At 48.3% G+C, this 13,154-nt stretch overlaps 1 protein-coding gene across 3 annotated transcripts; it reads right to left on the reverse strand.

The window, feature by feature from the left end:
- Positions 131 to 13,088, reverse strand: TMEM116 (transmembrane protein 116). 3 transcript variants are annotated; one of them, XM_021413397.1, is made up of 11 exons: positions 12,812 to 13,088; positions 12,164 to 12,210; positions 12,012 to 12,075; positions 8,318 to 8,449; positions 4,411 to 4,515; positions 2,829 to 2,878; positions 2,364 to 2,447; positions 2,142 to 2,280; positions 1,469 to 1,613; positions 1,289 to 1,362; positions 131 to 752 (listed from the first exon to the last, which is right to left on the reverse strand). In XM_021413397.1, exons 1-11 carry the CDS (start codon positions 12,881 to 12,883, stop codon positions 552 to 554), a joined length of 1,113 nt encoding a protein of 370 aa, XP_021269072.1. In that variant the 5' UTR covers positions 12,884 to 13,088; the 3' UTR covers positions 131 to 551. The 3 variants fall into 3 exon arrangements, with proteins under 3 accessions (XP_021269072.1, XP_021269070.1, XP_021269071.1); XM_021413395.1 differs by having other exon boundaries at positions 12,525 to 13,086; XM_021413396.1 differs by lacking the exon at positions 12,812 to 13,088 and adding an exon at positions 12,401 to 12,466.

Here is a 13,154-nt window from a genome sequence, read left to right on the forward strand (position 1 = left end):
AATCACCAAGGTTGGAAAAGACCTCTAAGATCATCCAGTCCGACCATGCAAAAACCATGCAGCCTTGTTCCATGCAGCTGGCTATCAGGAGGGTGCATGCTCTTATTTATATATTGAATTGAAAGATGGATTTAAAAACATTCATCTTTGATTTAATGTTAACTTGTAATGGCAAATACCTGACAAATACTTAGAAAAGTAAAACATCCTTTGACCACATGCCCTCAGAGGAGCTGTACTAGATACTGGAGTTGTTACATATAATTCGCTGTATTTCTAGAGATACTTCCATACGAAGAAAGCCTGTGCTAAAAATTTACCAGGTTTAAAGAATCCCTTTTAAGTCCATAGAAATCTGTAAAATAAATAACTATCCTCACTGAAAGTGCTTTTCTGACAGATCTGCTGAGGCTCTTGCAGCACTACAGTTAACCGTGCTGCTGACAGAACAGTTCACACCCAGACAGCCCAACAGCCGTGCGGGCTGACATTGCTAAAATACGAGGCCCCATTGGGATGCTGCCTACTCTCCTTTTTGCCGCAGGGATTCATCAGAGCAGGGTAGACGTGGACACCTCTGTGTCTGGAGGGCTGGCAGGGAGCGTGCTGGCGTAGAACTTCTTCTGAGAGCGCAGCAGAGGAGTCTGAGTGTCAACGTCGCGGCAGATGTTGCGTTTGAGGGAGAGGAAGACATGCTGTGTCCAGCCGTACACAATGCAGTTCAGAAGTCCCTGAGAAGCTGCTGTCAGCGCCTGGGAGAGATGGCAAGGGAGATCAGGGCTGTCTTGTCAGTCAGCACTGCAAAGCATTCAGCAGCTCCCTGCCAGGCTGTCAAATCTGGCACGTTATGCCAAGCCTCCCACTTCCAGCGTGATTTTATCTATCTGCAACCCCCACGTGATATAGAAATCTCACGGTTATTTTAATAATCCCTGCTAAATTCTGCCTTCGGCACGTCAGACAGCTGGACAACTGTTGGGGAGGAATTACATTCTGAGACTTTCAGAGAAGATGGAAATAGTAACTGACTTCTGAGGATCCCTTCTAGTCCTATTTAAAGCAATCTCCGTGATAGTGTGATTTTGGTTACTGAGACCTTTTCAAGTCTGCAAAAAACAGCAACTGAGAAAGATCTTCTTTGCCCACAAAAAGAAAAAATTCAGCCCAGGCAGTAATATTCATAGCTAGAAAAGCTCAGCTTTGTCAAGCAGAGATTAGAAACAGACACTAATTCATCTGTTCAAGCAGGGAAAGCAAATCATCAGAGGTTGCAGACGAAGACTTTTACCTGTAGAATGAGAAGAGCCATGTAGATTTTGCTGCTTGCTGAAGCTGTCAGCTTCAGTATCCCAAGGAGGACAGCTGTGAGAAAGGATTGACAAAAGGGTGTTGCTTTAACCCCGCCTCCTTCGACTTTCATTGCCAGGCACTAAGTCTTAGGAGAATATTGTGACAGCTCTCTGCTAACCTGGCGCCCAGCAGCAGAAGAATGCGATGGGGTAAAAAACCACTCGTTGTTCCACCATCTTAATCATTGCCCACTGCTGATCTCCCAGGAATCCCGTGGAGTTTACGAACCTTTTGTACAAACCTCGGGCTTGAACGAGTACAACCTGAAAGGAATAAGCATACATTCTTGCTTGCATTTTGGGCACATGCTCTGATCTCGCTTGCTCCTCTAGAACAGAGTATCTCATGTTTTTTGGTGAAATCCTCATGTCAGTCTATTAAACCTCTTCACATTGTGCAACACCGTGCTCTCTAGGAGAGAGCAGTTGCTTTGCACGTGATCTTCTCTGAATTGAGGACTCTTCATTGATTTGCTCTCTTGCACTGAGCTGGCATGTGATCTCTGCTGCCGTTCTCTAAGCCTTCTCTACCTGCTAAATTCTGTTTGAGATGGGCTGTTCCAGATGGATTTATATTTTTTCTTACCCCCAACCCTTCCAAAAGGGGAGCAGTACTGCACAATTCTTCTCCTCACACTGTCTGGCTGATGATACCATCCAAGCAAACTTGGCAGATTGAGAAACATCTTGCATGCAAAGTGACTTGTGACTCATGTAATGATGAAATGGGGTAAAACTTCTCCCACTATCCACCTAGTGCAATGGCTGGCATGCAAGGATTATGTTTCTTACCAGAATGGCTACGAAGCTGATCAGAAAGGAAACAAGGAAGACCCCAATGCCATAGAAATGCATTGCTCGGCAAACAGAGGCACTCAGCGTTAGCGGCTCGTTGGTGGGCTCCGCCATTTCTGTGTGCATCAAGAGACATCTGTAGGGTGAAAGGGAGCAGCCTGAGCTCTTGCCATGACTCAGAAGTGGTGAGACTGTTTTGGAAAGAAGCATGAGGCTTACCCATGCTTTTGACTGAAGTTCTGGTAGCAGTTACTGTTGTTGCCCAGGCAAAACACAGGCACCATTAGAAGAAAAGGGATCAGGCTAGGAGGAGAGAGGACAACAGCACGGTTACTGCATTGCAATGCACCTGCTGCCAGCCAAACACTCCTTGTTCTTTCTTCTGTCACTGTAGAGGACTTAGAAATTCTTTTTGTCGACGCTGCTCTGGAGGAATATTTTACCAACTTTGCTAATTTCCACACTTTATTCATACAGGCAATTGGTAAAAGGAGCACTTTCTGAAAAAAGACTATATATAGTTAATACAGTTATAACTAATTTGACTGGAAGAAGGCCCTTACATCCAAAGACTCTTGCTCTGAGCATTTAGTACAGTTCACTTCGAAGTAACTACAAAGCAGGGATCACTGCACCACAATTTACCAAACTCACATCATTCTGCCAGAGGGAAATGAATCTTACCTGGACAAAATCGTTGCTACTCGGCCAATGCAACTTGCATAATCTGCAACCTGCAAAGTCCAAACAGCTTAGTTAAATGATTGTACAGCCAGTGGCTCCCAGCAACCAGCTCCCAGTGAGTGCTCCAGCAGCTCCAGGTTCTAAAATGCTGATAAATCCCCAGACCAAGTACAAATGTTTGTTTCCACATTGCACCGAATCAATACTGCAGGGTTCAGTGTGTGTTGATGTGCAATAGACACAACCTACACTTCCACTAGCTTACTGACATGCTCTCCTTCAAGATGTGGGTATTTGAGAGGGGAGGTTTGAACCAGACAAGTAGCAGACACTGGATGAGCTCCCTGGTGTAAGATATTCATTCTTTGTACTGCTCATTCATCTAACCTGGCCCTGTTCCTAAGAAACTTCATGTTCTGATGAAGAAATGCAGGCGATTTGGAATGTCCCTGTCTCAGTTCACCAGGAAATGTACTTTGCCAGCTGGCACCAATTCGCCAGCTGTGAGAATATAATGTGGGCACAGCTTTAGTGCTAGAGAATTTACTGTAGGTGCTGCATTTTGAATGGGAGTCCAGCAAGAAGGAAACCAATCCTACAAGTGAATCCAAACCCTACAGACAAGAACCCTTGAAATACAGACTGATCTGTCCCACCTGCTGCTCCTGCACAGACAGATGGAATACCTGAGACACAAAGTTTGCTGTGCACAGCAAACGTCTGAGGAAGATAAAGGCTACACACAGGGCTGGGGCTGATGTGTTCAATGCGAAGAGCTGCATAAAGAGTCTGTTGTCCTGCAGCAATATATCAGGAAGAATTTCAGTTACAGAGCAACTGTTTAGCCAGGTGTGAGGAATGAAACAACTGCAAGTAGAGATTGTGATCACATGGTGTGTGAAGTGTTTGTTTAGCCTGTAACTCTAAGAGCATTTTTGAGTACTGTGTCCTTGTTCCTTAGTTCCCAGTGATTACACTGGCTCCAAAATGGGCTTTTATAAAGGTCAGTGATGATGAAGTCAGGACCGCCCATTCTTCATGGAGCCAACTCATTCTTTTATCAGTAGCTCTCTTCTGTCACACCTATCTCAAACTCTCACAATACAGTACTGACGCTCTTGAATTCCGTATGACATCTGGGAAGGACAGAAATTGCAGTTCTCTGTTCCAAACTGTTCAGGTCCCTGCTGCTTTCCTGTCCCCTAAAGGAGCATTCCTCTGCCATGCACTGGCAGAAGACAGCAAAAGCAATAAACCATTTATTCAACTGGTGCAAACTGCTGTTCTGCGGAAGAACTCCACCAATATGTGGTCCTGAGCTTTCTCTTCTCTGTGACGTGCACTCCCAATCACTTTTGCACATTTCAGTCTTGCAAGCTTTATCTTTCACTGAGATCCTATAGCAGACTGAGCTGTATCTCTACTGACCTAAGTGGTCCAGCAAGATAGTCAATTCATACAGTCGCAGGGCAGAAGGGCCTTCAAAGTCTTTCTGACAAGATGAACTGTCATATATGCAACTCATAAACCCACACAGTTATACCTCAGTACCCAACAGCTATTGCATATCTATCCTACTCACTGTGGGGGTCATCCTGTTAAGGTTCTGATTGTATTTCATCTTCAGGTCCATGTACAGGTGCCAGGTGTAGTTGGCAGTGTACAGAAAAGAGGCCACGTAGAATACCTGAGAAACAGAAACAACCAGCATTTTAGCTCTATGATAATAGTTCCTGTAGCAGTGTTTTAGTTCCTCATTAATGAAGCATGGGCCAAAGGCAGGATGTTAAGCAGCATGGTGGACTGCCAAAGGTGAGGTCCCCAACCAGCACCAGTGCAGGATGAGTGTGCAGGGGGTCTCACCTTAGCCTGCACAAAAGGACCTTCTCCTTGGCCCTAAATCAGGGATATGAGAGCTGATGACCAAAGGATTGTCTTGTAAATACAAATCTTTATGACTTGGCTCATTTTTGGCTCAAATTCTGACAATATAAAAGGGGTCAAAGGCACTTTGATCTTCTCTATCCTACATCCATTAGGAAACACAACGCAGATGTGGCACTTGGCTTTTGTAACTCACAAAATGAGCTCACTACACAGCGAATTCACAGAAACAGAAAACAACAGTATATTTAAAGAGGAAAGAGGGGGCAGAGGATAGAACAATCTCACAGTAAGCAAACATTAACACGCTAAGAGCCCTTTTCCCTCCACGGGAAAAAGAAGGAAAGAAAGAATACAAATAACTGTTTCCCACAATGCGTTTCCCAGCCCTTAACTGAAGCTTGAGGTGAAACCAAATACCTGAAATCTCCTGTAAAAAGAACAAATCTTTCCTGCACTTTTTCTGAATCCCCAGCCATGGTTTCTCCAGGCAGTCAAGTGCAAACAGTGCTGCTTGACCTCGAGATATATATGCGTGTGTTGTGTTTGTTACAGGAAACACATGCTTTGGTGACAATGGCAAAGAGGAAGGGCTGGGCTATTGAATTTTCCTGTGGATTTTCTACCCTCTGCCAAAGAAGCAAGGAGCACAGGTTTGTCAACTTGGTACCATCTAAGTCCAGGAACACAGTCACTAAATAAACCTGGTCTCCTTCAACGAAGTTGCAAACACTCTTGGCTGGTTCTCAAGAGGCTCAATCCAAGGGGCTGTTACACTGCAGCAGGAATATTACAGTGACTTTCCAGCTCATTAGAGGAGGTTTAATGAGGGTTCATTGCCATTCTTCAATTACTTCCAGGGAAAGTCACCAGAACAGTCCACAAAGATAATTCTCTTGTGCTTCAAAATGCCTTGGAGAGCTCACAAAATGTCAGCACTGCATTTTTTTGGAAGAAGGAACTTGGGAAGTCGCCAGAAGGAAGAGAAGGGAGTTCTCCTCTGAGCCCCACCTTGGGCTGGGGACAGTCCTGCAGTGCTCACCAGGAGGAGATAAAGCAGGCGCTGGGAGACATGGGAGGCCCTCATTATAACACTTCTGTGGCTCCCCATTGTGCTCAGCAGCATGAGTGGAGCTTGCCAGGACATTATTAGGCCACTGGAACTGAAGTGGAAGAATGTGGGGGAACTGTGCAATTATAACCACAATCTCTGCTCTGGACGTCACTATTGCAATGCAAAGGCAAAGTAGGGGGGAGAAAAGAACAAAGTCAAGGGAGAGCAGAAGGGAACACGATTTACATTTAATATCGTGAGTTTAACCAAGAGTCTGAAGCCAAAAAAAGGTCTTTGAAACAAAGCCATCTCCTCCTTTACAAGATGGTAGAGATGCTAAGGGAATTTCATCAGCAGGAACTTCAGTCCTTGGTAATAAACTGACGGTCAACAGTTTGCATAAGCCAGAATACTGTCCTGCTCCTAAGAAAATGCCTTGAGTCAACCAAATCATATGCAGTATGGTGCGGGTCCCTGCAAACATGAGTGCTAAGCTCCCCTGTGGCTCACTGCATTTTACATCTTTTAGGTGTTTGTGGGCAAACAAGCCATGTGTATTTATGAGATACCCAGGAATGCAACCCTTGCAAGACTTCTCCTCTCCGCACAGGCAGGACAGGGCCAGGAGACATTTATTCACATTTCATTTGGTTACAGATCAATTATACTCTGTAGAAGGCACTGGTCAAACCTGTTGCTGGCTCCTACTTATGCACAAGATGTTCCCACCACACAGGAGCATTGCTGGGGTGTTGAGCAAGGAGGTGTCCTCTACCGTGTCACATGCACCATGTGGGTGCCGTTGCTATGGCAAGTGCTCCATTTGTTTTAATTTCTCACAGAGCAAACAGCAGCAGGAGCTCCTGCCAGATGCACGCTATCTCAGCTGTCCTGCTGCTGAGGACCAGTAACCCTGGGGCTGAGCTTGGGATGGGGCAGGCACCCCGCACGCCTCAACACAGCACTCTGACAAGTCCTGCAAAGACTTGGTGGGAGTAAAGCTCCCTGCCCACACCAGCGTCCCTGAAAAGCTTGGTTACAGGCTGGAAAAGTAAGGGTGGATAAGAGCCAGAAATGCAAGAGGGCATAGCATGCTCTGTGTCACCACTGAGAAATGATGCTGTATTGTCTGCACCCAACCTGCTTCTCCTCCAGAGCTGCAACGTCTTCTCCAGGCTGTAAGATCACTCCAGTACTGAACTTCACGGACTGTCCCCCAGGCAAAGCTACAAGGGGAACATCTCTGCAACACCTCTTCCACATCTCTGCAGGCTCCTTCCACCTTCAGGCTCTGAAAAGCCTCTCCCAAGCTGTTCTCACCTTCCTCTGTACCATCATCTAAAAGACATCTTTGATATTGTTCTGCTTCATTCCCAAATGGCCCATTACACCGTTGCTTCTCTTGGAATGAACATATTGCTCTGCTTCCACAGCAGCACAGGGGAGCTTGAGAAAGCAGAGATAAGCCAGAAGAGGAACAGCTGTTCTCTCAGCACAGCACTCACCATCACAAGTAATACGATTTCACCCAAAGGCACAGCTGTTGAAAATATCCCAGGGCAGCAAGCACCCATCCCCAAACACACAGTAGTGTGAGTGTTCTCACACATACACTTCCCTGTCCTCTCTCAGGTACACAGAGAACCTTGCTTGCTTTGGATGCTGCAACGCAGCAGAGACATTTCAGTTCCCATCTGTGGGTACCACCCTGCTCCAGGGAGCTGGACCAGCCCTCACAACACACACAGAGGCTCCCAACAGCCACTTGCTCTTCCCAGACACGTTTTTGTAGGTACTTTGAAAGGAAACCATTAAGACCAGGGACCACTGCTTGCAAACCAATGCTGTGGCCAGGCTCAGCTGTGCCCTGAAGAATTTTTCAAGAGCAGTGATTCGCAGCACCTAATGTTGTAATGGGAACTTGGTGAGACAAAAGAAAACTGTCAGGAAAATGGCATTTCACTCATTTAGGCTCAGAAATCAGCCCAGAGTGCTGGAAAGATGAATGGCTGGGGCATGGTGCTGAGGTTGAATGGATAGAGCAGCCTCTGAGCATCCTTGGGATTGCTTGAGAGAGCACAGGACAGGACAGTGAGACAGGAAGGGCACAGCTCTTTGACTAACACATTAAGCTTTAGCCTAAGTGAATGGCAGAATGCGTCTGTTCCTGCCCAGAATGGGAGAAGCACGAAGAGGAATAGAAAAGCTGCAGTGTGGGAAGCACGCAGATAATCTTTGGCACTGGACCAACAGGAAATAGATATAGACTCATCTATTCACTTTACAGAAGCAACTCAAAACACTGTAACCACAACATCCCATGCTCTCTTCGCCTTCCTTATTGCCTCTCACTAGTCAGCTGTACCTACACCCTAGCACGGTTATATCTGTTGTACAAATGAAGAGATCTGCTAAGCCAAGTTCACACCGGGATCCTCTGCCAAAGCCTGCCTAGAAACAGTTCCCAGTGGCCATGCTGTGATTGCTGGGAGGCTAATGACAGCAATGAACACAACATAACAGCACAAACTGTGATGCCAAGGGTACTCACTTGTCCCATTGCCTGCAGGTTGTAGCAGATGAGATCCTGCTTGGAGGTTGGTGTGCTATAGAGCACCGCTCCAGCGAGCCAGCACATCCCCAGAAATAGGTCAGAGAGACTCAGGTAGAAAAGAGGGCGAACCTGAAAAAGGTTAAATTGGTCAGCAGGTTTGGGCAATGGTCACAACAGCCCCCTGGCCACTGACAACAGCAGCTTTACCCCCTTATCTGGATGTGTTTTCACGCCCAGCTCTTCAGGCAGGGCAGATAAAACCCCTCTGATTTCTGCTCTCAGGAGCTGCTTCTGTACAGATGCCCTGTTCTAATCACATTCTCTGCCACCAGCAATGCCCCAGGATCCAAAAGTAGCATCAAATCTCACAGAAAACGTTTCAAAGGCCCACAGTGTTACACTATGCCAGAATGAGACAGGTTTGCAGGGAGAAGTGATGTTTATGAAATCCACTAAAGAGCAGTCAAACATGTGGTAAACACAGACCCATCTTCAGATGTGAAATTACTCAAAACAGGCATTTTTCTTATGTTTTTCATGGCATTTTGGTTGATGACTAAGACTGAATCTTTTTTATACACCAGATGCATTTTCACTGTCACACACTGCACACACGCATTGCTGCTTCTGGCTGGAACAGAGTCGCATCTCCTCTAAGGGCAGTTTCTACCCTAATTCCAGTTTCCATGCACTGGCCAAAAGGGCTGTAAGCACTGCAGGAAAATATTTGTGCAAGTTCTGGCCAACGTTGTCATTGTTAGTGGGAGAGCACACACTCTGGAAAAGCAGCCTAATTATCTAGATTCTTAATTGTAGTCTTTGGTACCTAATTTTCAGCAACCTGGAGAGAAAATGATGGCTTCTCTTCTTCCCTTTAGGAAACTATAACACTAAACACAGTAAGGAAACATTTCAGGAGGGCTTGATTTTGAGATTTTTTTCATGGAACTGAGCGTTTGGGTGAAGTTTGCCTCAGTGTTGCCCTTTAAGTAAATGCTTGCCACCCACTGTGTTGTGTTATACTTGTCCCTGTGAGTAAAAAGAAAGAGCCTAGTAAGGATGTAAAGCATCAAGGCGCAGCTGACTGAACCAGTGCTGACCTTCTGGCAGTTTCAGGGGCAAACTGCCTGGTACCTTCTGGGCTCCACACTGCACTCAGCAGCAGAGCAGTTCTCTGCTTCCTGCAGGATGTGTTTCCTCAAACAGCCTCGCCTCTCCAGTTCTGAATTTGTACTATCCAACGCAGCAACACAGTAAATATAGCTCTGGAGCTAGCTTCTGCATCACTACATTTACAAATGTCTCTTTTTAATCAGTGATAAATCCAGACTTTCCCTTGCTGAACTGAAGCATTGGCAGGCAAAGGCATGGCAGGTTGGGAAACTTTCAGGTTGTGAGCACTGCAGATTAGAACCAAGCAACTCTGAAATAAGAAAAGCAGCAACATTTGTGTCCACATAGGTGACCCCTTCCTCTAGCAACACATGTCCTCGGTGAGAAGCACTGCAGATGGTTGAGAAGCCATTTTGTCAGAGACCTAAATAAAGAAGTAGGTGGCATAGTCGCAAGCAAAAGGCAACATGGTTCTTATTTGCAAAAGAGAAAAGAAAAAAAAAACAAATGGTATTTATAAAATAGAGGAAGGGAATGTAAAGACGTAATGATTCAGAGGAGCTGCCAAGCTGGAGCATACGTGTTGATCTTGCTACGCCTGGCCGCTGCCCAGAGACATCTGCCTGCAGAGAACCTGTTGACATGACAGAGGAAATTCCATGTTCATTGCTTGCCATCATTTATTCTGAATGACTTAGCTCATGCTGAAGTTTTATTGACTCCACAGAGACAAAAAACAAGTTTCAAGAATGCGATATTTGATTTCCTCAGCTGGGGGTTGGAGGGGGAAGTGTTTATAATATTTTTCTTCTCCCAGCCTCCAGAGCTGTTTATATTCTACTCTGGAGTCTCATGACTCAGGGAATATTCAGTTTGTGGCAAGCTTTGATATGGATTTCTTCCAGCCCCTTTGTTTACAAATTTGCCCATAAAACCAGAAGTGTGGGGACAAGAGGATGGGGAAGTTAGTGAAGAGTTTGTTGCTTTTGAAACACCAGCAATGGATCCCCCAGCAGCAGAACAAGAGCCTGGAAGCCTGATGCAAACGGATCATTCTGGCCGATATCCATCCTATCCAGATTTGCAGTAATAATCTGAGCAGAAACATCTGGACTCTCTCTTGAGCAGTAACAGTTCATCTGTGAACTGGAGCTATGTGCAATTCACAAGCACGGAGAGCCACAGCCACATCATATGACCAGTAAATAGCACGAGGGCTCCTGAGTAATGAGGACTTGTGCCCTGGAAGTCAATGGGCTGGGGCTGCTGAGTCACTCTGGGACCCTCACCCAGCTCCACACCAGAGGAGAGGACCTCAAGAACCATGTCCAGCGCTCTCCAGGTGCAGGCAATGTCAGTGGCTCTCAATCCAGGGAGCTTTTGATAGATACTAAGTGCAGCACGAAGTCAGGAAACAACTGTCCTAGCACCTAGGCAGAGACCCAGCATCCCTTCCTCACTGGGAGTGCACTGAGATCTCTGCAGCTCGTCCTGGGCGTGCTGGGCACTGTTTCTGTGACGCTCTGGCTACCCAGGAGCAATCTGCCCTGGAGACATGGACACACATTCCCCTCCCTAGCCTGCTTCATCTGGTGGCATGTCATTTGTTAGCCTGTCTGCATGCCTTCCTTCCCTGAGGATAATTTACTGCATTCCATGAAAGTCCTCAACTGTGTGCTGCGGATCAAACCCATGCTGAAGACAAGGGAAGTACAAAGACAGCTCTGTTACAACACAGGTGCCAGCTTCACCATTCTACTGCTCTTAGCAGTAACCTGTTATCTGCACGGTCCACAGACCATGCTGCAAATCCCAAAGAATCACAGCTTCACACAGCTCTGTGCACTGCCTCTAGTCAGTCTTGGATGGACAGAGGGGAGTTTACATGGACAGCATAAGACTGGCAGGCTTGGGACAGAGTCTGTGATGCCCGGTGCCTCCTGGATATGCAGGATTCCCAAGTGTGGTGCACTTGGGATGTGACAGGTGCTGCTTTGGCATTAGAAATGCTAACTGTTCCTGCACATGGCCAAGGTGAAATCTTCCAAAGCCACACTGCATGGCACAGCACAACAAACTGCTATTCAGCCCAGCCTGGTTTTGTCTGAACTCTGCAGCACCTCCAACCTGTGCCAGCTTCAGCAGCACACCCGCCTGCAAAAACAACTCAGAAAAACCCACAGACCCCTGTCCCTGCATCTCCCACACAGGCTTCGCCAATTTACACTCCAGCAGCTCTGAGCACAGCTCCTCAGCCCTCCATGAGTTTTGCCCTGTAGAGGAGGGCACGCTAACAAATGCCCATTCCCAGGAGAGGACTCACTCAGCCCTAAGGAACCTGCTTCTCCCTGCACAGCACAGCTCAAGGTTAATCTCAAACCTGCACCACGGACAAAGGGTCACACTCTCCACCAGCCCTTTGCCTCCCAGCTTCCGTAAACAAGGTTTAGCCAGAAAAAAAAACAAGACCTGCAAGATGCCAGCAGCTCGGTGTGGAGAGAATAAGGGGTGCAGTCAGGAGTTGGACCCTTACGGGTCCCTTTCAACTCAGGATATTCTATGCTTTTATAGTCCTTACCTCAGGGGACCGCACCACGTTTTGAAAGATGGCATAAGTGATGATGGAGCTGGAACCTATAACACTGACAGAACAAAGCACAGGTTGGGACGGGAACACGTGCATGGCCAGGATACGCCATCTCCCTTCTTGCTGGGGCCCGTCCATTGTACCTGAGCATGGCCATGGTGAAGTGGATCCACTGGAGAGCCGAGTAGACCTGGGGGAGAGCCAGAGAATGAGCTGGAAGGGAATCACCGTGCCCAACTCGTAGCTCCACACGGCACCGCTGAAAACCCCAACCCTACGTCTGAGAGTGTGGTCCAAGCTCCAGCAGCTCCAGGCCGCGACCACCACCCTGGGGAGCCCGTTCCTTGCCCACCGCCCTCTGGTGAAGAACCTTTTCCTACCGGGGAGCCTTCACACAACCCATGGAGAGATCACACAGCCCCTGCAGAACTCTCACACGGCCCACGGAGTGACCCCACACAGCCCACGAGGATTGCTGAGGGGAAGGGCCGTCCAGGTGCTCACCTCCTGCCAGCCCCCCTCCAGCCGGGACACGGCCGCCTCCTCCGGGACGGCCATGGGCACCGCCGCTGTCCCCTCGCAGCGCTCGGGGCTCCGAGCACCGCCCGCGCTCCGCCCCGGGACCACACCGCGCCCCGCCCGCCCCGGGCCCGGCCCCCACGCTCGGGGCCGCTTGAGCGCTGGGCAGAGGTCCGGGAATAGCGGTACCGGGAGCAGTGCCGCGGTGTGGGGCTGACAGAGATTTTCCCCCGCTCCGCACTACGACAAACACTTGCCGTCACCCCTCCAGCAGCCGACCCTCCAGCAGCCGACCCGGGGCGACCCTGCTTAGCTTCGCCACACCGCCCCCCCTTGGAACACATGGGCGCCGCGCACCCCGTCGCTGCCCCGCTGCGCTGAGGGCGTCGCGAGAGGCCGTGGGCGGGAACGCATTTTCGAGGTGGGCGCGGGCGGCGGCAGCTGAGGGGGCGCGCGGGCTCCGTCACCTCAGAGGTCCTCGAGCTGAGGGCGCGCTGTGAGGCAGCGACGTCTCCTCAGGAGCGTCAGCCAGACTTAGCCTCCCCACCAACCCCAGAAACCAGCAGCCGTTCCTTTAGAAAAAAAAAAAAAGCAGTTTAAGCAGCAAGCTACTCG

The sequence above is a fragment of the Numida meleagris genome, chromosome 14, assembly GCF_002078875.1.
Source record: "Numida meleagris isolate 19003 breed g44 Domestic line chromosome 14, NumMel1.0, whole genome shotgun sequence".
Classification (NCBI taxonomy): Eukaryota; Metazoa; Chordata; class Aves; order Galliformes; family Numididae; genus Numida; species Numida meleagris.

What these genes read in the sequence shown, in the direction of transcription:
- TMEM116 (XM_021413397.1), bottom strand. Translation starts at nt 12,883, where the DNA reads ATGTGTTCCAAGGGGGGGCGGTGTGGCGAAGCTAAGCAGGGTCGCCCC. An exon ending in CGGCTGCTGGAGGGTCGGCT is followed by an intron (nt 12,211 to 12,811) that starts GCTGGAGGGGTG and finishes GCTCTCCCCCAG; the next exon opens with GTCTACTCGGCTCTCCAGTG. An exon ending in TTAACAGGATGACCCCCACA is followed by an intron (nt 2,879 to 4,410) that starts GTGAGTAGGATA and finishes TGGACTTTGCAG; the next exon opens with GTTGCAGATTATGCAAGTTG.